General features: G+C 41.3%; 1 protein-coding gene across 2 annotated transcripts in view; it reads left to right on the top strand.

The window, feature by feature from the left end:
- The window catches only part of aagab (alpha and gamma adaptin binding protein), a 61,480-nt gene that overhangs the window by 21,729 nt on the left and 13,432 nt on the right, over positions 1–26,319 (top strand). For both annotated transcript variants that reach the window (XM_078241237.1, XM_078241239.1), the window contains exons 2-5: positions 13,954–14,144; positions 19,006–19,102; positions 21,366–21,455; positions 23,212–23,295. In XM_078241237.1, the coding sequence (XP_078097363.1) occupies positions 13,954–14,144; positions 19,006–19,102; positions 21,366–21,455; positions 23,212–23,295 (462 nt within the window). The remainder of the gene's footprint in view (positions 1–13,953; positions 14,145–19,005; positions 19,103–21,365; positions 21,456–23,211; positions 23,296–26,319) is intronic.

Genomic DNA, 26,319 nt, shown 5'->3' with positions numbered 1-26,319 from the left:
AACGTCCAAAGACTATTTCCTCGGGTGGATGGAGCTATTACAAGGGGGCATAACTATAGGGTTCATGGTGGGAGATATAGGAAGGATATCAGAGGTAGGTTCTTTACGCAGAGAGTGGTTGGGGTGTGGAATGGACTGCCTGCAGTGATAGTGGAGTCAGACACTTTAGGAACATTTAAGCGGTTATTGGATAGGCACATGGAGCACACCAGGATGATAGGGAGTGGGATAGCTTGATCTTGGTTTCAGATAAAGCTCGGCACAACATCATGGGCCGAAGGGCCTGTTCTGTGCTGTACTGTTCTATGTTCTATGAAGAGCTTGTCGTATGAGGAACGGTTGAGGATTCTGGGTCTGTACTCGTTGGTGTTTAGAAGGATGAGGGGGTATCTTATTGAAACTTACAAGACACTGCGAGACCTGGACAGAGTGGACGTGGAGAGGATGTTTCCATTAGTAGGAAAAACTAGAACCAGAGGGCACGATCTCAGGCTAAAGAGACGATCCTTTAAAACAGAGATGAGGAGGAATTTCTTTAGCCAGAGAGTGGTGAATCTGTGGAACTCTTTGCCGCAGAAGGCTGTGGAGTCCAGGTCATTGAGTGTCTTTAAGACAGAGATAGATAGGTTCTTGGTTAATAAGGCGATCAGGGGTTATGGGGAAAAGGCAGGAGAATGGGGATGAGAAAAATATCAGCCATGATTGAATGGCAGAGCAGACTCAATGGGCCAAGTGGCCTAATTTTGCTCCTATGTCTTATGAATATAAGCAGTCAGGACTGTCATGATATTAGAGATTGTGGTATTGGATTCCAGTATTAAATATGATATGGTACACTCTGTATTTCATTGGGTCACCAGACCTGAGAGTCAACGTCAGATTGCGCATGTAAATGTAAGCTGTAACCAGACTCTAGGCCCAGGCTACAGGCCTTTAATTGTGAATATGTTCTGCTCTTAGTAAAATTAGTTTGCAATAATTATATTACTCATCTTGTAACATTAAAAACATGGTGTCAGGTGTGAACTAAACATAACAATGGAGATTCTGAAACCACCGACCGAGCTCAGTTGGAGGGCAATCTCATAAGAACATAAGAAATAGCAGCAGGAGTAGGCCATCTAGCCCCTCGAGCCTGCCCCGCCATTCAATAAGATCATGGCTGATCTGGTCGTGGTTTGGTTCCACTTACCCGCCCGCTCCCCATAACCCTTAATTCCCTTATTGATCAGAAATCTATCTACCTGTGACTTAAACATATTTAACGAGGTAGCCTCCACTGCTTCAATGGGCAGAGAATTCCAGAGATTCACTACCCTCTGAGAGAAGAAGTTCCTCCTCAACTCTGTTCTAAACTGACTCCCCCTTATTTTGAGGCTGTGTCCTCTCGTTCTTGTTTCCTTTCTAAGTGGAAAGAATCTCTCTGCCTCTACCCTGTCTAGCCCCTTCATTATCTTATATGTCTCTATAAGATCTCCCCTCAGCCTTCTAAACTCCAACGAGTACAGGCCCAATCTACTCGATCTCTCAGAAAACTGGAGGAGATTCCAGTAGCGCTTCGGTCTGTACCTCACAGCAACGGGCAGTGATAACAAGGATCTGCAAGTACAGTCTTCCATCTTTCTTTATGTAGCAGGGGAAGGACACCTAGAAGTTTATAACACATTCACATTTGAAAGTGATGAGAAATGAAATGATTTGAAGGAAATAATGGAAAAATTCGAGCTTGCTGCAGCTCTGAGAAAAACATCATGTATGAAAGATACAAATTTTTAATGTGCATGCAAGGCAGTTACAACATTAGTCAGCACGTAACCGAGATGAGGAAACCAACTAAATCGTGTGAATTTGAAGAATCACACCTCCCAGATAAAGAACTCTGAGAGAACGGCTTTTGAGAGAAATGGATCTCACACTGGAGAAAGCAGCAAATGTCTGCAGAACGGCAGAGACAACAAAGTAGCAGATTAAAAGATGATGGTTACACCTCACACAGTCAAATGGCTAGATGCAGTTGAACAGAAACAGCACTGGAGGAAAAAAAACAAATCGACCGCCTGAAGGTAAAAAGAACAAAACAGCCGCTGAATCACTTAAATGCAGTTGATGTGGAACAGAGCAGTTACCACGTAGTTGTCCAGCTTGTGGAAGGCAAAACTAAATCACTTTGCTAAGATGTGTAAATCGAAGGAAGTGCACACGATTGCAGATGATGACAGGTACGGAATTTGAACTTTTCATTCATGCAGTAACAGCAGATTCGAAAGAAGATTACTGCTGGAAGTTTGGTTTAAAAATTGCCAACGTGCTGGTGAATTTGGCACAAGTGCACAAACAAATGTCATTCCCGTAGGCCTGTATCGTACGATAAGTAAAGGAAAACAGCGAACTAAAACAAAAGTGAAACTATCTACTTACACAGGTGAAAACTTTGCTGCAGGAGGCCAATGCACGCTTAAAATGAACTACAAAAAATTGGCCTTGAGCACTTCCATTTTTCGTGGTGGAAAATGATGCAACACCCATTCTTGGAATCAAAGCTTGTGAAAATCTGAAGTTAATCAAGAAAATAATGACTAATCTCTGACATCCTGAGTGATATAAAGATGTGTTCAAGGGGATTAGTTGACTAAAGGGAAAACAAAGCTTTGACAAAGGGTCATCTGGACTCGCAACGTCAGCTCTTTTCTCTCCTTACAGATGCTGCCAGACCTGCTGAGATTGTCCAGCATTTTCTCTCTTGGTTTCAGATTCCAACATCCCCAATAATTTGCTTTTATCAAGATTGACAAAACTGTGACACCCAAGATACACCTGCCCAGGAATGTAGCAGTAATGCTGAGAGATCGACTGAGAGTGGATAGAATGGAGAAACCTCATTTTAAGAAAATTGAAGATGTGATAAAATGGGTTAATCCAATTATAATTGCAGAAAAACCAGATGGGAATCTGCAAGTCTGTCTGTCTGGATCCCAGAGATTTAATCCAGGCAGTACAAAGAGAGCATTATCAGTTCCCCAACAGTGGAAGAGATTACGTGTAAGCTAGCTGATGCTAAATACTATACGGTTTTGGATTTGAGTTCAGGCTTCTGCCAGGTCAAGCTGGATGAACACAATTCCTATTTCTGTACCTTCACACCATTTCTGGGTGTTACAAGTTTTAATACCTTTTGGTATTAATTCAGCCCTTGAGGTGTTCCACAGAACAGTGAAGTGGCTGCTTGAAGGGCGAGAGGGTGTGGAAACCTATATAGATGATGTGTTGGTCTCTGGTGCCACACAGGAAGAACATGACCACAGACTGAGGTAGGTGCTGGCAAGAACTCGAGAAAAGAACTTGTAGCTAAAGAAAGAAAAGTGCAAAATAGGTCTTCATGAAATGAACTACCCAGGCCATGTGCCAACAAGCGGGGCACTGAACCAGAGTAAAATTGAAGCAGTCGTGAGAGTGTCGCCTCCCCAGAACGTAAGAGACTTGGAATGGTGACCAATCATGGGAAATTCATTACACGCATGTCAGACCTGACAGCACTTCTCAGAGTACTTCTACAAAATGATGTGGACTGGCTCTGCGAACAAAGTCACCAGGAAGCTTTGACCAGTCTAAGGAGTACAATGACCAAGGCATCAGTGTTAAAGTATTCTGATGCCAGTCAAGATATCAGTGAATGCTTCAAAAACTGGCCTGGGAGCTGACCTTTTGCAAAATGAAGCACTTGGAACCATACGCTTCAAAGGCACTAATTTGAAACACAGCAGCGTTATGCCCAAATGGAGAAAGAAATGGTGTTTGGTCGAGAATGCTTCCACCAGTTTGTCTGTCAAAAACATGGAGGTAGAGTCTGATCATAAGCCTTTGGAAGCTATATTTAAAAAGCCCCACAACTTTGCACCCTCAAGAATCCAAAGATTACTGATGCGTCTGCAGAGATATCATGTCAGAGTCAAATACAAGCCAGGCAAAGAAATGTACATCGCAGACAAGCTATCATGTGCATACCTACTACCGGGGTTTAGGCACTTCGTTTTTTTTTTGGAAAATCGTGCCCATAGTCTTTGCATTCTGATTTCTGTTGGCACAATTAACAGAACCATACCTCAGGAAATAATCCTTGTTCCTGATTTTAGTTTCTTCTTTAGGCTGATCACCAGAGGCCCTGGCGCTCTGTCAAGAGCTAACATTACCCCGCTCTGTCCTGTCATTGATTCTCCGGAGCAGCTTTCTCCAATAGATTTTGATGCGAGATCCTGGCCAGTAGGTACACTGCCTATTAGTGTCTCTGGCCATCCATGTTCACGGTCCTCTTGCCTTGCTCACAAGTGAAAGAAACTTGCCTCCAAGTGAAAGCACGTACCTGCAAGGTTTAAGGTTTATTTATTATTGTCACAAGTAGCCTTACATTAACACTGCAATGAAGTTACTGTGAGAATCCCCTAGTCACCAAACTCCGGTGCCTGTTCGGGTACACTGAGGGAGAATTTAGCATGGCCAATGCACCCTAACTAGCACGCCTTTTCAACTGTGGGAGGAAATGAGAGCACCCAGAGGAAACCCACAAAGACACTGGGAGAATGTCTGTGCAGAGTCTGCACAGTGACCCAAGCTGGGAATCAAACCCGGGTCCCTTGCGCCATGAGGCAGCAGTGCTAACCACGCTGTCCGCCTGTGTGCCGACCTGTTCACTGTTGCGAAGATTAGTGGCAGAAACTACTGTTCCAAGAGAGTATAAATTGAGGCAGATGGTTTGGCCGCATTTAGTGTAGTGTGTGCAGTTCTTGGTTGGCACCTAAGTCAGGTGATCTTTGGGGAATACTACAACTCATTTAATACCTGCCTACGACTCACTTTGAAAAAGCCTGCTTTAGAGAGTGTCTGGGGAATTAACAATGGGAAATAAGGAAATGGTGAAGTCATTGACCACCTATTTTGTCTGCCTTCACTGTAGAAAACATAACATCCCAGAAATAATTGTAAATCAAGGCATGAAAGGGAGGGTGGAATTTAAGTGATTGCAACCACCAGGGAAATGGTACTGAGAAAATGATTAGAACTAAGGTCTGACAAAGTCCCCAGGTCTGGGTGGACTTCTTCATCTTAAGGTCATGAAAAAATGGCTGCTGAGATAGTGAATGCATCGGTTTAATTTTGCAAAATTCCCTAGATTCTGGATGGGTCCTAACAAATTAGAAAATAGTAACGTCTCTATTTAAGAAAGGAGCCAGAAAACAGGGAACTACTAGTCACTTAGCATCACATTTGTCATAGGGAAAATGCTAAAATCTATTATTAAGGAGGTTAAAGCAGGATATGAAGAAAATCTTAATGCAGCCAGGCAGAGACAATATGTTTTTGTGCAAGGGAAATCATGTTTTGACTAATTTATTAGCTTTCTTTGAGGAGGTAATATGCAATGTAGATAAGGAGGAACCTGTAGATGTGCTGTACTTGGATATCCAAACGGTATTTGATAAGGTGCCACATCAAAGGTCACTACACAAAATAAGAACTCCTAGGTATTGGGCGTAACATATTAGCATAGGACAGAGGGTTGATTAGCTCACAGGAAACGAAGATTGGGGTAAATGGGTCATTTTCAGGCTGGCAAGATGTAACCCATGGAGTGCCACAGGGATCAATGCTGGAGTCTCAACTATTTACAATCTATGTTACTGACATGGATGAAAGAAACAAATGTATAATTACTAAGAGCGGAATTTTAACGTCGGGCTCTGACTGAAAACCAACACGTATCTCTCCAGAGGGCATCTGGGGGCATCTTTAAAGTGAACCCTGATTAGCACGAAAAGGAGGAACCCAACCCCACAAGCATCACAGCGACCCCCCCCAAATTGAAGATTAAAAGAAGGAAGCCAAGCAAAATGCTTGAAGGCAAGATCGGTACCCCCCCGCTATCAGGCCGAAAGTAGAGGTTGTCTTGGGATGACTGGTGAAGACGGATGTCTTGGAAGCTGCGCACATAAGTGAGTGGGCCCCACCAATAGTACGAGTTACCAAGAAGGATTGATCTGTAGAGATTTGTGGAGGCTTCAAAGTCACCCTCACTCTAGTATTATGTGCAGAACAGTACCTATTACCCCACAGCAATGACCTTCATGTATTCACCGGAAGTGACGTCATAGGTCGCCTGTGCGGAAAACTGCCAGAGTGAACACACCCTGTAAATAAATCTCCATTATTTTTAATACTAATGCTTCCTAGCATCAATTCTTTAATATCAACAATAATGACTGGGAAAAATTGTCCTGACTTAATTTTACCACTAAGAATTCAAAGTGTAGGGCGAACCTGTGAATTTTAGTACTGTGTCCACTGGGATTGTGACAATGTTATAGATTTTGTCCTTCCAAAGTTGAAGAGAATTTTGAACGGCTCACATTGGTTTGTGATGCTGGCAATAATGGAGATGTTAGGATGAATAAAGAGTATTATATAAGAAACGTGTCATAAAACATTTGCAATATGTTGCCTTTGATTTATTTCTCAGTGGGTAGAAGCCACTGTGCTAAGTAATCTGGTGTAAATACTGCTAATTATTGTAATTTTATGTATTGTTATGACCACAGCAGATGTTAATTGCTGAGCAAACTAAGTCCCAGAGGGAAACTTAGCTTACTGGACCATACCCTTTTTGTTTGTATTCTGAAAATGAGAAGAAATATCCTGATCTCAGCAGTGTAGAATTCCAGTACCACTTTTGGAATTTAAAAATGGAAAGGTTTATTAACAAGAAGAAAAGGAAACATAAGCACACAAGATTACAGTTACACAGTTAAAATTAGTCTTACAAAACATACCCTCCAAAAGTCTCCTTATTCAGTCAGACCCAGTAAACACCACTCAGGCAACATTCCCTTTATAGATGTTTAATGATAAAAATCCAGTGATATTACCCCAAGGCAAAGCTGCTGTTGCTTTAATAAGGTACACCAGACAGCCTCTCAAACTCAATCCCACTTTGCTGTGGAAATCCAAGCTTTCAGAACAAGACCCTTTCCTGACTTGACTGGATGGTTAATTCAAATTGCACCTCTTGCAGCCCAGAGCTGTTTCCACACAGCCAACCCCTAAGCTCTCAACATCTCTCCTTAAATATCCTTTTTAATCTGTCACCTACAATTCAATTGTCTTCAGTACTTCTTTCAACTCAACTTTTTCCAAAATATAAAAATCTTTTATATTTTCCTATGGTCCAACTTCCATGTCAAATAAAATTTAATAACCTTCTATTGTTTAGCTTATGAAACTGTTGCAAGCTGTAAAAGTCTTTTACTCCCCTTTGAAATTCAACAGGTATCTCCTACTGCAAATTTCTAAACCTAGTCTATTTACTTATAAACCACTTGACCAGGAAAGCCTCCTTACAAATGCATGCACTTTTACTCCTTTCCCTCAACTCTTCCAGACAGAAGGACTGAGGTGAGGAGAAATTTCTTCACCCAGAGAGTGGTGAATCTGTGAAATTCACTACCACAGAAAGTAATTGAGGCCAAAGCATTGTGTGATTTCAAGAAGAAATTAGATATAACTCTTGTGTCTAAAGGAATTAAGGGATACAGGGGGAAGGCGGGATCAGGATATTGCCATTCATTCTGATCATGGCTGATTTCAAATTCAGAGCAAGTTCAAAGGGCCAAATAGCCTACTCCTGCTTCTATTTCCCAACTTAATTAAATCATTTACACAAACACACAGCCTTCTTTACAGAATAACACACTATTCCTCAAAACTAAATTAAAAAATACATTCATTGTCAGTATTTAAAGTATTTAAAGTGTCACAGTATTTAAAGTGTACTACTTTTGAAAACATGCCTAATATGTGTATACTTTAGTTCTATTGAAGTATCCTAACTCGCATGTAGGACAATGAAGAATAGCATCAGCAGTACAGTTGCAGAACTCCAGAAAAAGTCTTTAATTCAATTTGTGACAGCTGTTTCCTTTCTATAAGTTTGGGTCCTGAATTGTATGCAACCACTTTCTAGTCGTGCTTGTGCAGTCGTTTGCTTGTCTCATTAACAAACCTCAAAGGAATATTTAATTTCCATTTGCTTTTAGTGAGTGAAAATGATTGTGCGTATGTTTGTGTATATACCAAGTGTTAGACTGACAATGCAGCTTACTCTGAGGAATCCAGATGGCTACCTGAAGTAGCAAATTTTCCAGCATTTGTACGCAAAGTACATTTGCAAATATTGACAAGGTCTTAATTTCTAAAAAGCCATTTCACCTCCCCAAAAGAAAGAGAATCTGTGTCCTGGACCACTCCAGTTTCACTCTTGTGTTTAGTGACCTCTTTGACATCTTTGACTGAGAACTTTGTTATGCCTTCCCAACATTTTTCTAATAGTTTCTTTAAGCGATCCGGGTTTATTTTGCAACTTTGGTTGCTGCAGATTTTCCTTTGGTGGTTGGAGGTTTTAAAAAAAAAAAGAGGCTGCCACTGTCATGTCAGGACTCTCTCCCTTTTGCATTGCTATTCTCTACGACATTGTTTGCCTCTTTCACCATCTGTCACCATCTGCCTGGTTTGAATTTTGCTGCTGGAAATGGCCTTCTCCTCCTGACTGTACAAGAGTGTACATACGTAGTCTCTTGTATTTACATGTTGCTAATGATTAAATTAAAACAACCCCGAGCAAAATTAAAAACCATTCTGCGACGCACTTTCCTCATGACTTTTCCAGTCGTGATTCCCAAGATATAGCACGTTTTAATCCCCCTGCGCTGCTGTGTCCAAGAATGAGAATTGATGTAACTTCTTTCTTTTTAAATTTTTGTTGCTTTGTTTTGGTAATTGTTTTCTTCTATTTTGGTTCTTTCTGTGTCCTGTACATGGTTTCCAAGCTCTTTGCTTCAGATTGTGGAGCATTACGTGTGCGTGTAAAATTGAAATCAATATTTCCATTAGTTTGTCTGTATCAAGCTGTGGGCATTAACATATCAAAGAGTTCTCATTCAACCAATGAAACAACAGCGCAAGGAAAAACCCTTTCTAAACACCAACCTCAATCAGGACTAACCAGCGTGTAAGGAATAAAAGCACAGATAGAATTGAGTTCCTTGGGCTTTGTGGTTGCATTACCCATGATCAACATGCCCACAGGCCATAGTTTGGACATCTCCGCTGCACAGTAAATGCAATGACGCAAACACTCTGCCCTTGGGAGATATCTTTGACCACTGAGTATGGAATTTAAACAGCTGCAGAAGCTTAGGTCAGTTTTTTCCACTTTTGGACATGCCTAGGGAGGAACTGACCCCTCAGCTCATGCATATAGGCCAATAATGCACTTTCACCATTGCTGACCTGTATGAGCCATCCTCTGACATCAGAAATATCCTGGCCAGATGACCAAAATTAATTTTGCATACGTGCAGCCAAATCCATTCTGCGTTGTGAGCAGTGTGGATTTGACATGTGAAGTGGATTATAAAGCAGAACTGATCCATTTAGAAACAGTTCTTTAATATAAATGTGATATAAAATGAAACTAGGAGGTACAGAAGAGTGTTGTGGTTTTGTGCTTTGATTCCCTACCCTTGAGGTAGAATTTGTTGTAGAGATGATCCTGGGTGGTAGAATCACTGTGGTGGCAATGGGTACCAGTAGGGCATCGGTTTCTTTAACTGTATGATTTTTTTTGAAGTCGTACTTCTGGAGGATGTTCTGCAAAAATTGACATTCTTTCATTGACCCATTTCCAAAGAATAGTGTCAGCTACCCAAAGAAAAACGGCATGGTGGCACAGTGGTTAAGCATTGCTGCCTCACAGCGCCAGGGTCCTGGGTTCGATTCCCGGCTTGGGTCACTGTCTGTGCGGAGTTTGCACGTTCTCCCCGTGTCTGCGTGGGTTTCCTCCCACAGTCCAAAGATGTGCGGTTTAGGTGGATTGGAGAGGGTAAATTGCCCCTTAGTGTCGGGGACACTAGCTGGGGTAAACACGTGGGGTTATGAGGATAGGGGCTGGGTGGGATTGTGGTTGGTGCAGACTCGATGGGCCGAATGGCCTCCTTCTGCACTGTAGGATCCTATGAAAATGTACATCAGCTCCCTATTCGAACGCACTTTGTGTTCAGAGATTTTAAATTTGCTTTATAATTTGGATTACTGGTATCAAGTGGCCTGTACACAGTAAAATAAATAGTAAGCAAGTATTTCAATAACTATAGGATTCTGAAAGCCTCTTGTACTTCCAGGGATTCCATTTTGAAAATCTCTGCATATTATAATCAAAGGTTTGCTGCAGAGTGGAATAAAATCTCTAATTTGCTTTGGCATTTTTAATGGTGGGACGTTGTCTTTTGGTGTGTTTATCTCCCTGTAGCTAGAACTCCTCATTGAATGCATTGGACTCACTTCTCAGTGGTGTATCATGTCCCATCATTATTCAGTCGATGTTGTCACTCGAGTCCTCGAATCACCCAAGTGAATTTGGCATCAAATTTAGATCAGGTGGAATAAAAACAAAGCTGGAAAGATTAGGGTGAACTGGAAGTCATTGCCGAATGAACTGCAGCTGTCCTATGATTTGTTTAAGGCATGCTGTGTGTTAAAACTGCATTTGTTCATAACAGTCTCCCAGCCTTCAAACTGAACACAGTGTAAATACTGTTGGTCTGTACAGTTCTTTTTCATGGATGCCATGTGCAATTGCACAGTAATCTTACTGTCTCCAATTGATGTTCTGTGCAGGGTTTTTTTGTGTGTCTCTTGGAACCTCCATTGAGTACCCCTACTCCTGGGTGTTCTAAACAAGTCTAGATGTGACTTTTGATTCTTCACTTGGAGAATTTTACCTGGAATTATCTTCCCCAGTGAGCAGGGGAGCATGGGTCTCTGAATATATTCAAGACGGAATTAGATTTTTGATTAATAAGGGAGTCGAGAGTTATGGGGGTGGAGGGGGAGGCATGGCATTGTACGTTCCCCAAATACCTGATAGTAGAGATATTAAACACAAAATGGGAAGGAGATACACTCAACAGAATTTAGAGTATACTTTCTGTGGCTGGCACACGTTGCTTTAACCTATTACAGAACTAAACATGAAAATTACACACATTAATTAATCTGCCAGTGAAACCCTCATCGCTCTTTACCTCTATTCACAACTATTCTGATGCTCTCCTGACTAGCTTTTCATCTTCCATTGTCTATAAATGTTTGTTCATCCTATCCTAACCTGCACCAATCTCTCTTCACCATTCATTTTTATCCTTGCGTAAATAGGAGCAGAAGTTAGGGCATTTGGCCCCTCCAGTCAGTTCTCCCATTGAATAAGATCATGGCTGATTGGTTTGCATTTCCACGTTCCCATCTAACCCGACAACCTTTCATTCCCTTACCTAGCAAAATTCTATCTGCTTCCGCCTTAAAGATATTCAGTGACCCCACTCCATGCCTTCTGAGGCAGAGAATTCCAAAGTCACACAATCCACAGAGTAAAAGGTTCTCCTCATCTTTGTCCTAAAAGGGACCCCTCATTTTAAAACAATGTCCCCTAGTTCTGAACTTGCCCATAAGAGGAAGCATACTTTCCACATCCACCTTGTCAAGACTGCTCAAGATCTTGCATAGTTCAGTCAAGTCGTCCCCTCACTAGTCTGAAACAGACTAGTCTAAACCTAGTCTAGTCGAAACAAACCCAGACTTTCCAACCTATCCTCATAAGACAACCCAATTAATCCAGGTATCAATCTCCTCTGAACCTCCTCCGAAATGCCTCCAACACGTTTACATCGTTCCTTAAATAAGGAGACCAAAACACACACTATTCAAGATAATGGGCGGGATTTTATGGCCTCGCTCGAGTGGGATCGGAAATTCCTGCTCGAGGTCAACGGAGATTTCCATTGTTAGACCCTCACCCACTCCGATTCTGTGGCAGGTGAGGTGGTAGAATTCCAGCGGTGTTCTCACCAATGTCCTGTATAACTGAAGCATAACATCTTTACTTTTATGTTAAATTCCTCTCATCATCAAGGATAGCATTTCATTAGCTTTCTTAATTACTTGCCAGACCTGATACTAACTTTTGTGCTTCATGCAGTAAATCAGCTAGATCCCTCTGCACCTCAGAATTTTACAATCATTCTTTATCTAAGTTCTCCCAGAGGTATAGGTGAGGTGTATTAGCCATGAGGTTAGATGGATTAGCCATGATAAATGTACGGGGATGGGGCAGGAGGGGGGGCGGGGGGGGGGGGGTGGAAAGTTGGTGCAGATTTGATGGGTCAAATGGCCTCCTGCACTGTAGGGATTCTGTGACGCTTGCTCCACCATTTAATAAAGTCATGTCCACTTTCCGTACTGCTGCCCCCCTCCCTCCATCCCATAACCCTGGACTATCTTGTCAATCAAAAATCTGCCTAGTTCAACGTTGATTATACTCAATGTTCCAGCCTTCACTGCTTACTGTGGAAGAGAATTCCAAACAGTACCAATCCTCCTGAGAGAGGAAATTTCTACTTATTTCCGTCATACATGGGAGACCCTTATTTTGAATCTGTAACCCCTAGTCTGGATTCCCCCACATGAGGAAATATCCTGTCAGCATCTACCCTGAGAAGCCTCTTCGGAATATTTTATGTTTGAATAAGATCGCCTTGCATTTTCAACTCCAATGAGTATAGATCCAACTTGCTTCACTTTTATTCATTAGACAACAGCTTCAACCCAGGAATAAGCTAGGTGAACCTTCTCTGAACTGTTTCAATGCAAGTATGTCCCTCCTTGAGTACAGTGGCCAAATCAACACAGTACTCCAGGTGTGATCTCACCAACATCCTGTACAATTGTAGCAAGACTTTCCCACAAAGGGACATTATTGCCTGGTGAAAAATACCTTTAGATACATCTACCAAATGTAAGGACTGTGGAATGGCCCTGGCTGATGTATTTATGTTGGTGATGTATTTGGTGATAGTGTAACATAGAGCCTACTTAACAGCGCTTAGAATTGCATTTTAAATATGCAATAATTTAACTTGGAGTTTAAGGATTGAACGCCTTCATTGTTTAAAAAGTTCAACATTTTTCTTGGAGGGTTTAAAAGTCTCCCGAATGTGCTTCACTTCATGCTTAGTCTTCAGTGTCAGGAATTAAATTCAGAATTATTTTTGTGATGATTGTAAAAGGCGGAGTAGGCTCAACAGGCCGATTGCCTACTCCTATGTCTCTATGTTCATATGGACATATCCACTTGAAGTTTATATAATGCTTTGCTACAGCTCTGGTATTACATGCTTCAGTTACACCCAGTGTGCTAGTTATTTTCTGCATTGGGTAATGTTGTCACTGGCCCAAGTAATTCTAAAGTTCATACCTGAAATTTTACTGTGGAATGAGCTAAATACTGAGAAGAATTTTAACTTTGTTTCCCTTGACAATCGTAAAGGAAAAGTGCGAAAGTTGCTAAGCCAAACGGGAAATGATTATGTATATCTTTATTTTTGAAACGCCTCACTTTATGTGGGCTGTGAAATTGGCACAGGTTGTTTCCAGATCTGGCAAAATTTATGCTTCAAAGATCTTCCCAGCACCCAAACAAGTGTCTTCCCCATCTCTTTTGATGATCCTCTATGCCACTCTGTTATATCTGTCTCTAAATGACCATTCTTTATGTGAGTCTTGGTAGGTAATCTAGCAAAAGCCACATCACATCTTCCATTAGGGGTCACAAATTAGAAGTTGGTCAATGGACCCCTTGGTTTCCTCCTCTATTTACCCTCCACTCCATTCCCTGCAGAATTCAGGGATCTGATATCCATTGCAGTATCTCTATTAAGGTCAACGAACTCAAGACGGATTAGGAATCAAAGCTAGCCTGTGACAATGCTTCACTGATTTGTTTAAAGTTCATTGATTTAACGTCAATTCCCCCTTTTTCTGTGTCTAATTAAGTTTATTGCTCTCTTTTTTTTTTAGACATTATTGGCGCAGATGACCTTCCTGAGTACACTGGCCCCAGGAATGAGGTCAGATCCTACCCATGGACTATAGATAACAAATATTACACCGCTACTGTTCAAGTGTGTGTGGCGCCTGACAAATTCAAACTGACAAAGGAGATCGCTGACACAGTGGAGGCCTTCCTGATTTACTTTGACAGTACCACAGTAAGGAAAACCTGTTTCTTATTATATCTTTATTATCTGCAAGAATACAGTTCTTCTCATGCCCTGAGTACTGTACTACACAAGTATCAGTGAGCAGCCTCCAATTGACTCTAAGCCGAAGTCAAAGTTACTGGAATTTCAATCTCTTGATTTCCACCAAGTTGTTCTAATTTTTGTTTGACCATGTTCAGTTAAAAATGTGGGGGCCGTAAAGAAGAGACACATTGAACCCAAACTATGTACAAATCATTTCCACTAAAACCACTCACATTTAAGGTAAACTTAGATTTTAAACCACAGTTTGAGTTCATGCCAGGTGTTCTATTTATTGCTTATTTAACATGTACCAAGCACCAGTATTATGATCTGGGATTGGTATTTGAATCTACATGGGCAGTTAGTGAAACTACACTGTTTATTCTGGTGAAAAGCTCCATTAAACACTGATGTTTTTCATTAGCTCCACATCCATATGTGTGCATGTTATTATGTTGTGCACCTACACTTTCTTTTCCATCTCTTTTTTTTCCACCTCTTTCTGCCAATTTTTTCCCGACTTCTGAAAGCGTTGACCCCTTGCTAGCAAATGGTTCCACAGGCACAGTGTTCTCAAACAGTTTGTCCAAATACCCATTTTTTTGTACGTAAACCGAGATGGAGTGTCAGGAGGCATTTTGACTGGAGGAGTATAGGAGTTGACTCCAATGAGGTTGCCATTGCTAATCTTGCAAGCATTTTCAGCAAGTAGTCACGAACATGATCTACCTCCAGGAATGCAAAGATAAATTATAGTACCTTTACTGTTTGCCTGAGACTAGCTTGCATGGCACATAGTATTCCTGCTATATATCTGGCCGTACTGCCTCAACTGACTGACCAACAGGTGAACCTGGCTCTTTCCCATTAATATCATCTTGCTGCTGTGGCCAAGACCACAAGGATTTAATTTTAAGTCACAAGTCTTGGTCTAGTTTATATTCTTCTTTTATTCAAATCTACTTTGTGTTTCAGAAAGATTATTCTATCCCTATACCCAAATCTGGTGATCAGTTTGATCATGGCAGATGGTACTTGCTTCTCTACAAAGTCTCTCCTCTGTCCCAATAAAAACAATTAGTAGTCATCTGCTCACAATCGAAGACGCACCACTTTCACAACAAACAACACTCTGCACATCCCAAATGTTTTCATTTTGTAAACAGATTCTAATTTTTTAATTTTATAAGATACTATAGTTTTGGAGTTCTTATTTGCTTGCTAATGGTGGTCACATGGGGTGGCACTAGGAAGAGTACATAAAAATATAGAAACTAGAAGCAGGAGGAGGCCATTCGGCCATTTGAGCCTGCTCCACCATTCAATTTGATCATGGCTGATCATCAAATTCAATATCCTAAGCCCCTCCCCCCATCCCTTGATCCCTTTAGCCTCTTGAGCTATATCTAACTTCTTCTTGAAATCACACAACGTTTTGGCCTCAACTGCTTTCTGTGGTAGTGAATTCCACATATTCACCATCCTCTGGGTGAAGAAATTTCTCCTCACCTCAGTTCTAAAAGATTTACCCCTTATCTTGAAGCTATGACTCCTAGTTCTGGACTTCCCCACCATCGGGAACATTCTTTCTGAATCTACCCTGTCGAACCCTGTTGAATTTTATAAGTTTCTATCCGATCCCTTCTCACTCTTCTTAACTCCAGTGAATATAATCTCCTCATCCTTCTGGAATGGGAAATTCAGTTGCCACTGTAAAGGAAGTCAGGATTCTTACTTAATTATAATGTCCTATCATAGCCCTCTGAAAATTATGTTTTGTATGTTTACTTGATAAATGGGCAGAGATGGATCAATAACTGTTGTTTTCCCCTGATTGGTATTCTTGCGAAGTGTCCAGATGGGTGCAAGATGAAAAGCTTCCACGCCTCTCTTTTTTTCAGCAATGCAGTTTTTATTGAATATTGCGGTAGACTAGAAACTGCTAAAATGTATATGGAGTTGTTTTACAATTTATTGATGAGAAAACATAATGCTGGCTATATCAGCAATTGGTTAGTGAGACCACCAGAAAGGCCTCTCGTAGAAAGTAGGGATTGGAAAATCTCAAATGCACAGCCCCAATTTTCCATCCATTAAAATTAACTTGGACTAGAAGAGAATAGTACTAAATAACATATCCTCCTTTTAAAATGCCACTCCCACCCCATGTTTCCCAGGATACCTAGCAAAGATTCATAGAATCCCCACAGTGCAGAAGAGGCCTTTCAGCCCATTGAGTCTGTACCGACTCTCCTCAAACCATGACCCCCAGTTCTGGATACCCCCACCATCGGGGACATTCTTTTTGAATATACCCTGTTAGAATTTTATAAGTTTCTACGAGATCCCCCCTCACTCTGCTAAACTCCAATGAATATAATCCTAAATGACCTCATATGACAGACCTGCCATCCCAGGAATCAGCCTAATAAACCTTCGCTGTACTCCCTCTATACAAGGACATCCTACTTCAGATAAGGACCCAAAACTGCACACACTACTCCAAGTGTGGTCTCACCAACGCCCTATACAATTGCAGCAAAATATCCCTATTCCTATCTTCAAATCCTCTCCCTATGAAGGCCAGCATACCATTTGCCTTCTTTACTGCCTGTTGTACCTGCGCGCTTACTTTCAGTGATTAATGCATGAAGATACCAAGGTCTCGCTGAGTATCCACATACATTCAAGTAATAATCTGTCTTCCTGTTATTGCTACCAAAGTGGATAACCTCACATTTATCCACATTATTCTGCATCTGCCATGCATATGCCCACACACTCAGCCTGTCCAAATCACGCTGAAGCATCTCTGCATCCTCCTCACAGTTCACCCTCCCACCCAGCTTTGTATCATTTACGAATTTGGAGATAGTATATTCACTTTCCTCTTCCAAATCATCAATATATAATGTGAATGGATGGGGTCCTAGCACAAATCCCAGTGGAACCCTATTAGTCACTGACTGCCAATCAGAAAATGACCCATTTATGCCAACTCTTTGCTTCCTATCTGTTAACCAGCTTTCTATCCATCTCCAGACATTACCTGCAATCCCATGTGCTTTAGTCTGTTATGTGAGACCTTGTTGAAAGCCTTCTGAAAGTCTAAATAAACCGCATCCACTGGTTCTTCTGGGTCAATTCTACTAATTATATCCTCAAAAAATTCCAGTAGATTTATCAAACATGATTTCCCTTTTGTAAATCCATGCTGACTTTGTCTAATTATACCACTGCCCTCCAAATGCTGAGTTATGAAATCCTTGATAATAGACTCTAGCAACTTCCCCAGTACCGACATTAGGCTTACTAGTCCATAGTTCCTGTTTTCTCTCCCCCTTTCTTTTTGAATAGGGGGCCTCCAATCTGTAATAACCAGTCCAGAGTCCAAAGAATTTTGGAAAATAGCCACCAATGGATCTGCTATTTCCAGGGCCACTTCCTTAAGTACTCTGGAATGAAGATTATCAGGACCTGGAGATTTATCCACCTTTAATCCCATCCGTTTCCCCAAAACCATTTCTCTACTAATACTGATTTTTTTCAGCTCCTCACTAAAACTTGTTTCTCTCGGAACAGTGTAGAAAACATGTTTGTGCTGTCACAGGGAGAAAGTTTTGTTAAGTGGAGAACTTGTTCCTCATCCCAGACTCCCCTTTTAGCACCAAGTCTTTTAATACCTTTAGGTTACATATAGTGATATTAGCGTGACTACTTCATTTCCTGTGTATCTTTGGTCTGAAATACACAAGTTAAGTGCATTTATAACGTGCTTAATCACTGTGTGGTGCCCTATACTGAGAACTTGATTAAGATTAATTTAACTAACTTCAAGTGAGATTCATAACTACATCATTTGTGGAATTCCTAGAAAAAAATGTCCCTTGTCACCAATGAAAATGGTAATTGTCTGTTCTCATTTCTTTTTGTGCTTCCTTCCTGTGGCCGTTTTGCTCAAGTATCCAATTTGGTGTGCAGTGTCAACATTTATCCTTGGGATCAGAAATTGTGGGTGGCACAGTGGTTAGCACTGAAGTCGCACAGCGCCAGGGACGTGGACTCAATTCCCGTCTTGGGTCACTGTGTGCGGAGTCTCCACGTTCTCCCTGTGTCTGCATAGGTTTCCTCCGGGTGCTCCGGTTTCCTCCCACAGTCCGAAAGACGTGCTGGTTAGGTGCATTGGCCATGCTAAATTCTCCCTCAGTATACCCGAACAGGCGCCGGAGAGTGGCGACTAGGGGATTTTCTCAGTAACTTCATTGCAGTGCTAATGTAAGCCTTACTTGTGACACTAATAAATAAACTTTAAACTGTACACCATGCGGCACACTGGAGGAAGGAAAAGCAGAGTGTGTCTGTGATTGGGAAGGAGTGTGAACAAACATATAAACTAGTATAAATGAGTAAAACGTATACAGCAAATGTGGGATAAATATATGTCCATCCAGTAGCATTGTGCCACAATTAGCAGCGCTGTAAAATTGAAGTAGTAAGCAATCTGAGAATACACGTACGTATTCACTGCAGCTTGCATAAGTAATGAAGTAAAATTCCCAAAGTTCTTTCCACATCATATGGCTATTTCCAAGTTGTTTGAGCATTTATTTGAAAAGAAGTGACTCCCTTTTCCAAGCAAGAGCATTTCCATGTTTTATTTTGTTTGAAGTATGAATGAGCTCAACTTTACAGATGTGTTTAAGTGGGAGGGCATAGATTTATTAACACAGTGCCCAATTGGAAACTTGGCTAATATTTCTTGATATGCAGCTTTGTTTGACCTTTTAACATCCTTTTTATCATTAAGTTCTACTTTTTTCCTCAGAGTTCGGGCCTCGATGAGGTATCTACTTGGCTTCCTCTGACTCAAGAGTGGACTCCTGAGGTTTTGATTCTGGTGTGTGACAGAGTTTCAGACAATGGTACTGCATTCAGTACAAATTTGGATTTTTGGGTGACATTAATTTACACTGTGAGGCTTGTCTGCGTTTGGTTTGTACAAAATGCCATTATTGAACTGAGTGGAAAATTTAATAGCATGGAATACAGGTGGCGGTGTATTAGGTTAACCGTATAGCATGGTTCAATGCGAAGCTATATAGGAGATTCCAGGTTTGACCTTCATTCAGTGCCGTGTTTGCTGATCTCGCCTGTGACTTTCGCAGAGGAAGACCATTCACTCAGAGGGCTGTCCACTAAAGGCGCACATGCATGGCCTCCAAGTGGAATAAAGATTAAGCTCGACTGTGGTGCCTTCAATGATTAATCATCCTATCAGCAGTCACTGATGTGAAGAATGGCCACTTGAGGGAGGTACTAGAACACTGCTGGGGCCAATATTGATCCCCAGCAAGGTTTGGCACCAGGCATTGGTATCTTCATAACATGAACAGGGATATTTAAGAAAATAAGCTTTGTGTTTTTTCCAGTATCCCTAACACAAAAATGCAACTTAACAATGAAGATTTTTTAAAGCCAAATTGAGAGCCTGGCTTCAGTAAGTTTTGAAACAATGCAAAGGAGATTTGATATAACTCAGCAAAATAGTGGTTATATAGGACTGACATGATAGATCAGAAATGTCCAAGCCCCCATTGTCATCTTAAGTATGCACCATTAAATCTTGGGGACCACTTATAAAATTTAAATGTTGCTCTGCGTTTTGAATAAGGAATTAATTTTCTTGCTGCTATCTTGGTTCTGTTTGAAGGACAATTACCTTTGATTTATTATAATGTGGGTGGGCTTGAACCTTGCACTAACATTTGAGCACATAGTGTTCGGTTTTCATAGAAAAATGATTCATGTATTAAGGTCTCCCCAGTGCTGGTAAAAACACCAGAGTCCCATTTAAGCTATTCAGTCATCATAAAGCAGTCGTCCTGATTATACCAATTGCACTTCCTTTGTATATTGTAGGCAACAGCGTTTGGCATTCATAGAAAAGGAGGCGTAATTGGACAATACAATTCTAAGAACACCAATAAAAATCCTATATAATGAGGTAGGGAAGGGCGAAGCCACGAGAGGATTTATACACAACAAATTAGCACTTTAAATTGGAGACATTTCATACCTAATATTGGAGTGATTGCTTAAAAAAAATAGGGCTGACTGATAAGCGGTACTTGGTGGAGAGTAAGATACGAGCAGTAGAACTTTGAATGCACTAAAGTTTACAGAGTGTAGAGGAGAAGAGGATAGTATTAAATAATTGTCTCATGCTGAACCTGACTCAATGTTTAACTAATTCTCAATGTGGTATAGATTTCTATTTGTTTTTGTGTCATGCCAGACAGGGATCTTAGGAGTGTGTTGTTTTGCGACATTGTTTTCCTACCTGTAAGACCTTAGTACCCTATAAACAGTTTCTTTTGAGTTAGCTGGGAGGAGAGACCAGCCTGGTTTTTAGCAGAAAATATTAAGATACTGCAGATGCTGGAAATCTGAAATAAAAACAGAAAATGCTGGATAAACTCATAGAAGCATACAGAGCAGAAGGAGGCCATTCGGCCCATCAGGTCTGCACCGACCACGATCCCACACAGGCCCTATCCCCATAATCCCATGCATTTACCCTTGCTAGTCCCCCTGACACTAAGGGGCAATTTTGCATGGCCAATCTACCTAACCTACACATCTTTGGACTGTGGGAGCAAACCGGAGCACCCGGAGGAAACCCACGCAGACACGGGGAGAACGTGCACACTCCGCACAGACAGTGACCCAAGCCAGGAATTGAACACTGTGAGGCAGCACTGCTAACCACTGTGCACCGTGCAGATCTGGCAGCATCTGTGGGGAGAGAAGTTCATATGTCCCTTTTACAGAAGTTGTGCTGAGTTCATCCAGCATTTTCTGTTTTCATTTCTGGTCTTCAGCAGGTTTGATTTAAGCCCAGCAAAACAAAGCTTCTGTATTTCTCTAGCTTGCTCCAGCTTGGGCAGACTCTCCATGATCCTGCATCCACTCATTGAGCTCGGAGTTGACACTCATTGTCCAAATGAATCTTAGCACAGGATGCTGCTGTGCCTCAATGTGTTGCCTTCAGCTCTGATGTCTCGTGTTCATCTGCTGGAAAATATGAAGAAAAAATACTCCTTGAAATGTAGGAAAATGTTGATTTATAAGTGGATTCTGCTTAGCCAAAATGGTTGAATTATCTGATCATCATCTCTCTTCCAGGGGTGAGCAGGCAAACAGCACAGAAATGGTGTATTAAATATGGGTTTGAATTGGTGGAGCTCAATCCAGAAGAAGTGCCAGATGAAGAAGGTTTGTTTTGCATTTCAGAACCATTTGTTAGTCTTTTTAGTATGCAGAAGTGAACTTTTAAAAAAAAACTGTTCAATAAAATGAATGTGGTGTCTCCAAAATGAAATGAATGGATTTAGCAAAGCTGAGAACTTTTAAGGGAAATTACACTCAGCTTGGATTTTTTTTTTACTGCAATTTCCTTCCTCCCTCTTGAAGATGCTGACCTTTGCTGGGGTACAATTCACTTGTGCCTGTAGCACTTAAGAAACTTGCCAGATGGCCACTCCTCTGACGTGAGCCTGAACAGTGTTGTTCTGCTTTTTGACGACCCAAGATTCTAGAATTGTTAAGAGATGTTAACCTGCTTGTAGGCAGTTGGTGAAGGAAGAGACCAGAAGTCAGGCTCTACTCGGTTTTAGATTTACTCACAAAGGGAGACATTACAAATGAATATTGCTAACTCTACTGCCCAGCACCAGTGTCAGTAAGTGTCTCTTACACTCCATTGAGCAATCAGATAAACAAATGAGCAGCCACTTGAAAGTGCACTGTCAGGTTATCGCAGCAAAAATGACAAACTTTGTAGAAACTACAAATGAAACTTACTGAATTAAAATATCCTTTGATGGGCGGGTGGGGCAGGTGCGATGATGGGACGATGCACTGCAGCCCCAGTTCGTCTCTAGATACTTTTGAGTATGCCAAAATAAACAGGAGAACTGATTAACAGCCCGTTAAAGAAGCTATGTAACAAAAATCAAAACACTAAAGGAAACTGGTTTAAAATAACATTTTGTGGGGCGATAATTCGTGTCTCTTTAAATGTGCACAAGTTATTATCCAAGGAGTGCTCCCTCACTTGTATACACTTAATCTCATGCAATTAACACCAGAACATCAAAAATGGACCATTCCTGTCTTTGGAACTGGCATGTGCTTTCCTTCAATAATTAGTGGTCACCTTAGCTGATCCCTCCCCATCTCATCTTTCCTGGTCCAGGAGAGTTGAGACCATGTGTGGCAACCTAATTGCTGCCTTGGGTGAGATCAACTAATTCAATGCAGAGAGAGACTTTTTCAATGCAGAGAGAGAGACTTTTTTAAACTAAAAAAAAAACTACCCCCCCCCCCCCCGACTTCTGCAGATGAAAGGTTCTGCTATGTCTCTGAAAAGGTGTCAAATGTACACGAGATAGAATTGGCAGATGAACAAATACCACTGGCGTGAGCTACATCTCTGACCTAATTATTTAGAAGGTGTTTGGCTGTTTCCTATTTTTAAAAAGATTTGGAAGTATTGTACCTCTACAAATCTTACCATAGGATGGACTGTAAAACCATTAGCATTTAATGATTTTGATGTATCTTTAGTTACTAGAATGGTATAAAGGCCAGAGAGCCGCCAGCCTTCCTACCTGGGAAGAGTGTCTGACTACAGTGTGGGTCTGACAGGAAGGGGATAAGAGAGGAGAAAGGTTAACTCCATTTTAAAAAAATGGTAACACAATGAAGTAATTTAAATCACGCATCATTACATGAACACTTCAAACCAACCAACGTGTCAAAGTTCAGATCCCAGCTGTCAGTTGTTTTTATAATATAATGCCTTGCAATTGTGTGCAACTTGATATATCATTTTGTTACATTAATTTGTCAGTCATTTTTAACTCTTATTCCAGTGGACATTTTCACTCTAATTACATTTTATCTGTGAATTCCTATATTTTGTCAGCAATATGTCTTCATTAAATATGACCTATTGGTGTCCCTACAGATGATTTTCCTGAATCTACTGGAGTAACAAGAATTATTCAAGCTTTGAATGCAAACGTGTGGTCAAATGTTGAGATGAAAACAGGTATGAAGCAGTTTTTTTTTAAGGGTTAGCAGTTCTTATTGCTGTTGATAAATGGCACTCTTTATTCCATATGAAACTCATCAGGTCTGGCACTCTGCTCTGTTCCAATATCTGAATAGCAGCACCCTTAATGCACTGATATGTCATTTTCTCCTTTTCATTTCCTACACTAGCCATCCTGTGGATCTCTGAATGAGATGACATTGTAAGCTCAGCACTGAGACTGCCTAAACTCAATTCACTTTACAGCCAACAAACAGGACATCCATCCCAAAAGTAAAATAGCAGGGTCTAACTAACTAACTAACACCCAATTCACATGTTTTGAACAAATCTCTATTTTGAGTTAATTAACAATCCATGTTACAATACTGATGCATAACTACTTGGACAGATTGAATAACATTCTAACAATACAGTGTTATGGTACAGTAAGTGTGAATTGTTCATAGGCAATTGCTTGAATAAGCTTGATTGAAGAGATCGAAGATCTAACAGCTGAGATACAACTGAAAACTTAGCATGTTAAGAATGTAAATATATGGTGGCACGGTGGTTAGCACTGCTGCTTCACAGTGCCTAGAGATCTGGGTTCAATTCCAGTCTCGGGCCACTGTCTGTATAGAGTTTGCACGTTCTCCTCGTGTCTGCGTGGGTTTCCTCCAGGTGCTCCGGTTTCCTCCCACAGTCCAAAGATGTGCGGGCTAGGTTGATTGGCTAAATTGCTAAATTGACCCTAGTGTCAGGGGAAATGGCAGCGTAAATGAAGGTTTATGGGGATGGGGCCGGGGCAGGATTGTAGTCGGTACAGACGCGATAGCCGCCTTATATACTGTAGGGATTCTATGATTCTATAATATTTTCAGTGTATAGTGATTCATAAAAGGGTATCTCAGAAACTACTGCATGGGTTTCCTCTGGATGCTCTGGTTTCCTCCCTCAGTCCGAAAGACGTGCTGGTTAGGTGAATTGGCCATGCTAAATTCTCCCTCAGTGTACCCGAACAGGTGCCGGAGTGTGGTGACAGGGGGATTTTCACAGTAACTTCATTGCAGTGACATGTAAGTCGACCTGTTAGCCTACTTGTGGCAATAATAAATAAACTTAATTCTATTTACAGTCCCACAATAGTCAAAGAAACATTCTGGCTACACCATAACAGTATCCGAGGTTCCCAAAGTATTGACCTTCCCCTAAGTCTTAACTCACAAGGAAAAAGCCATGCCATGCGATCGAATTTGTGTCGACCCTAACTTGGGAGGGTGGGAAATGCAGATTCAATTGACCTTCTGGTAATTGAGTATCCATCTCAAAATTAGTTAAGTTTCTGATCAGTGGCAGGAGGAGGTAGGCAGTGAGAGCAGTGAAGGGGTACTGCTGCAACTATGTTGCTGTGGGTGTACCTGCAACACATGGACTGCAGTGGTCCAAGAAGGCAGCTCACCATTACCTTCTGAAGGGCTGTTAGGGATGGGCAATAAATGTTTGCCTAGCCAGCAGCTCCCCACATCCTGTGAAAGAAATTAAATTAAAAAAATCTACTGGAGGCATTTTATTAAGTCTGGCAAGCAGCTAACAGTAAACTACTGGAACCAAATGTTTGCCATACCCCACACCCTAAATATCTTTTAATGCTTAACTTGAAGTAAAAAGAAATCAGTATTGTAGAGAGAATAATGCTAACTCTGGTCAGTTTATTTATTGAGTTTATCATAGAATTCCTACAGTGCAGAAGGAGGCCATTCGGCCCCTTGAGTCTGCACTGACTCTCGAACAGCATCTTGCACAGGCCCACCCAGCGTCCTATTCTCATAGCCCCACACATTTACCCCACTAATCCCCCCAAACCTACAGATCTTTGAACACTAACAGGCAATTTAGCATAGTCAATCCACCTAACCTGTACATCTCTGGATAGTGGGAGGAATGATGTGGAGATGCCGGCGTTGGACTGGGGTAAACACAGTAAGAAGTTTAACAACACCAGGTTAAAGTCCAACAGGTTTATTTGGTAGCAAAAGCCACACAAGCTTTCGGAGCTCTGAGCCCTTCTTCAGGTGAGTGGGAATTCTGTTCACAAACAGAGCTTATAAAGACACAGACTCAATTTACATGAATAATGGTTGGAATGCGAATACTTACAACTAATCAAGTCTTTAAGAAACAAAACAATGGGAGTGGAGAGAGCATGGGAGGAAACCAGAGCACCTAGAGGAAATTCATGCAGACGCTGGGAGAACGTGCAAACTCCACACAGTCACCCAAGGCCAGAATCGAACCTGGCGCCGTGAGGCAGCAGTGCTAACCATTGCCACCGCGCCACTCAACTTGCAACTTGTCACACTACAGGCTTGTTAAAGCTGTGAGTGGATGTTATCTTTCTTGTTGGTTTTTCTGACCGACAGAATATAAATGCTGTGGGAAGAATGTCATCAAAGCTCTTTTCCCTTCATGGTAAATAAAGGCACAACACTGACCTTGATTGTGTTCTCTCGGCCTCTGATACTGCTGGCTTATGCTAATGTACTGTTCCAGAGGGGTCATCCCTTCAGTATCACAAGTTGACTCTCGTGAGCCATGACATGATTGTCTACTGGCTGGCTGCTATTTTACTTCCCTCCCTGCCGAACCCTCCCATTTTTATCTGGGCTTCCTGTGCTGCAGAACCTGGTCCTATCATCAACTGAGTAGGCATAAATCCCATCTGATTTTTTTATTCTCCTTTTTTCTTCCCCCTGCCCTCCATTTCCATCAGATTAAAATTCCAAATAGTTTGCTGTGTTTTCGCAACATCTCTTGACACCTGATGTAACCTGCTAAAATCATGGCTGATCTATTTGTTTTGAGTTCCATGTTCCCCATTAACCCCCATACCAACCCCCATAACATTTGATTCCTTTGCCTAACAAGAATGTACCTATCTCTGCCTTAAAAATACTCAGTGACTCCGCTTCTCCATCTTCTGAGACAGAGTTCATAGTCACACAACTCTCTGAGAGAATAAATTTTTCCTCATCTTTGCCC

The sequence above is a fragment of the Mustelus asterias genome, chromosome 24 (genome assembly GCF_964213995.1).
Source record: "Mustelus asterias chromosome 24, sMusAst1.hap1.1, whole genome shotgun sequence".
NCBI lineage: Eukaryota > Metazoa > Chordata > Chondrichthyes > Carcharhiniformes > Triakidae > Mustelus > Mustelus asterias.
Note: the sequence above shows the minus strand (reverse complement) of the source record. Positions and strands in the feature narration are given on the sequence as shown.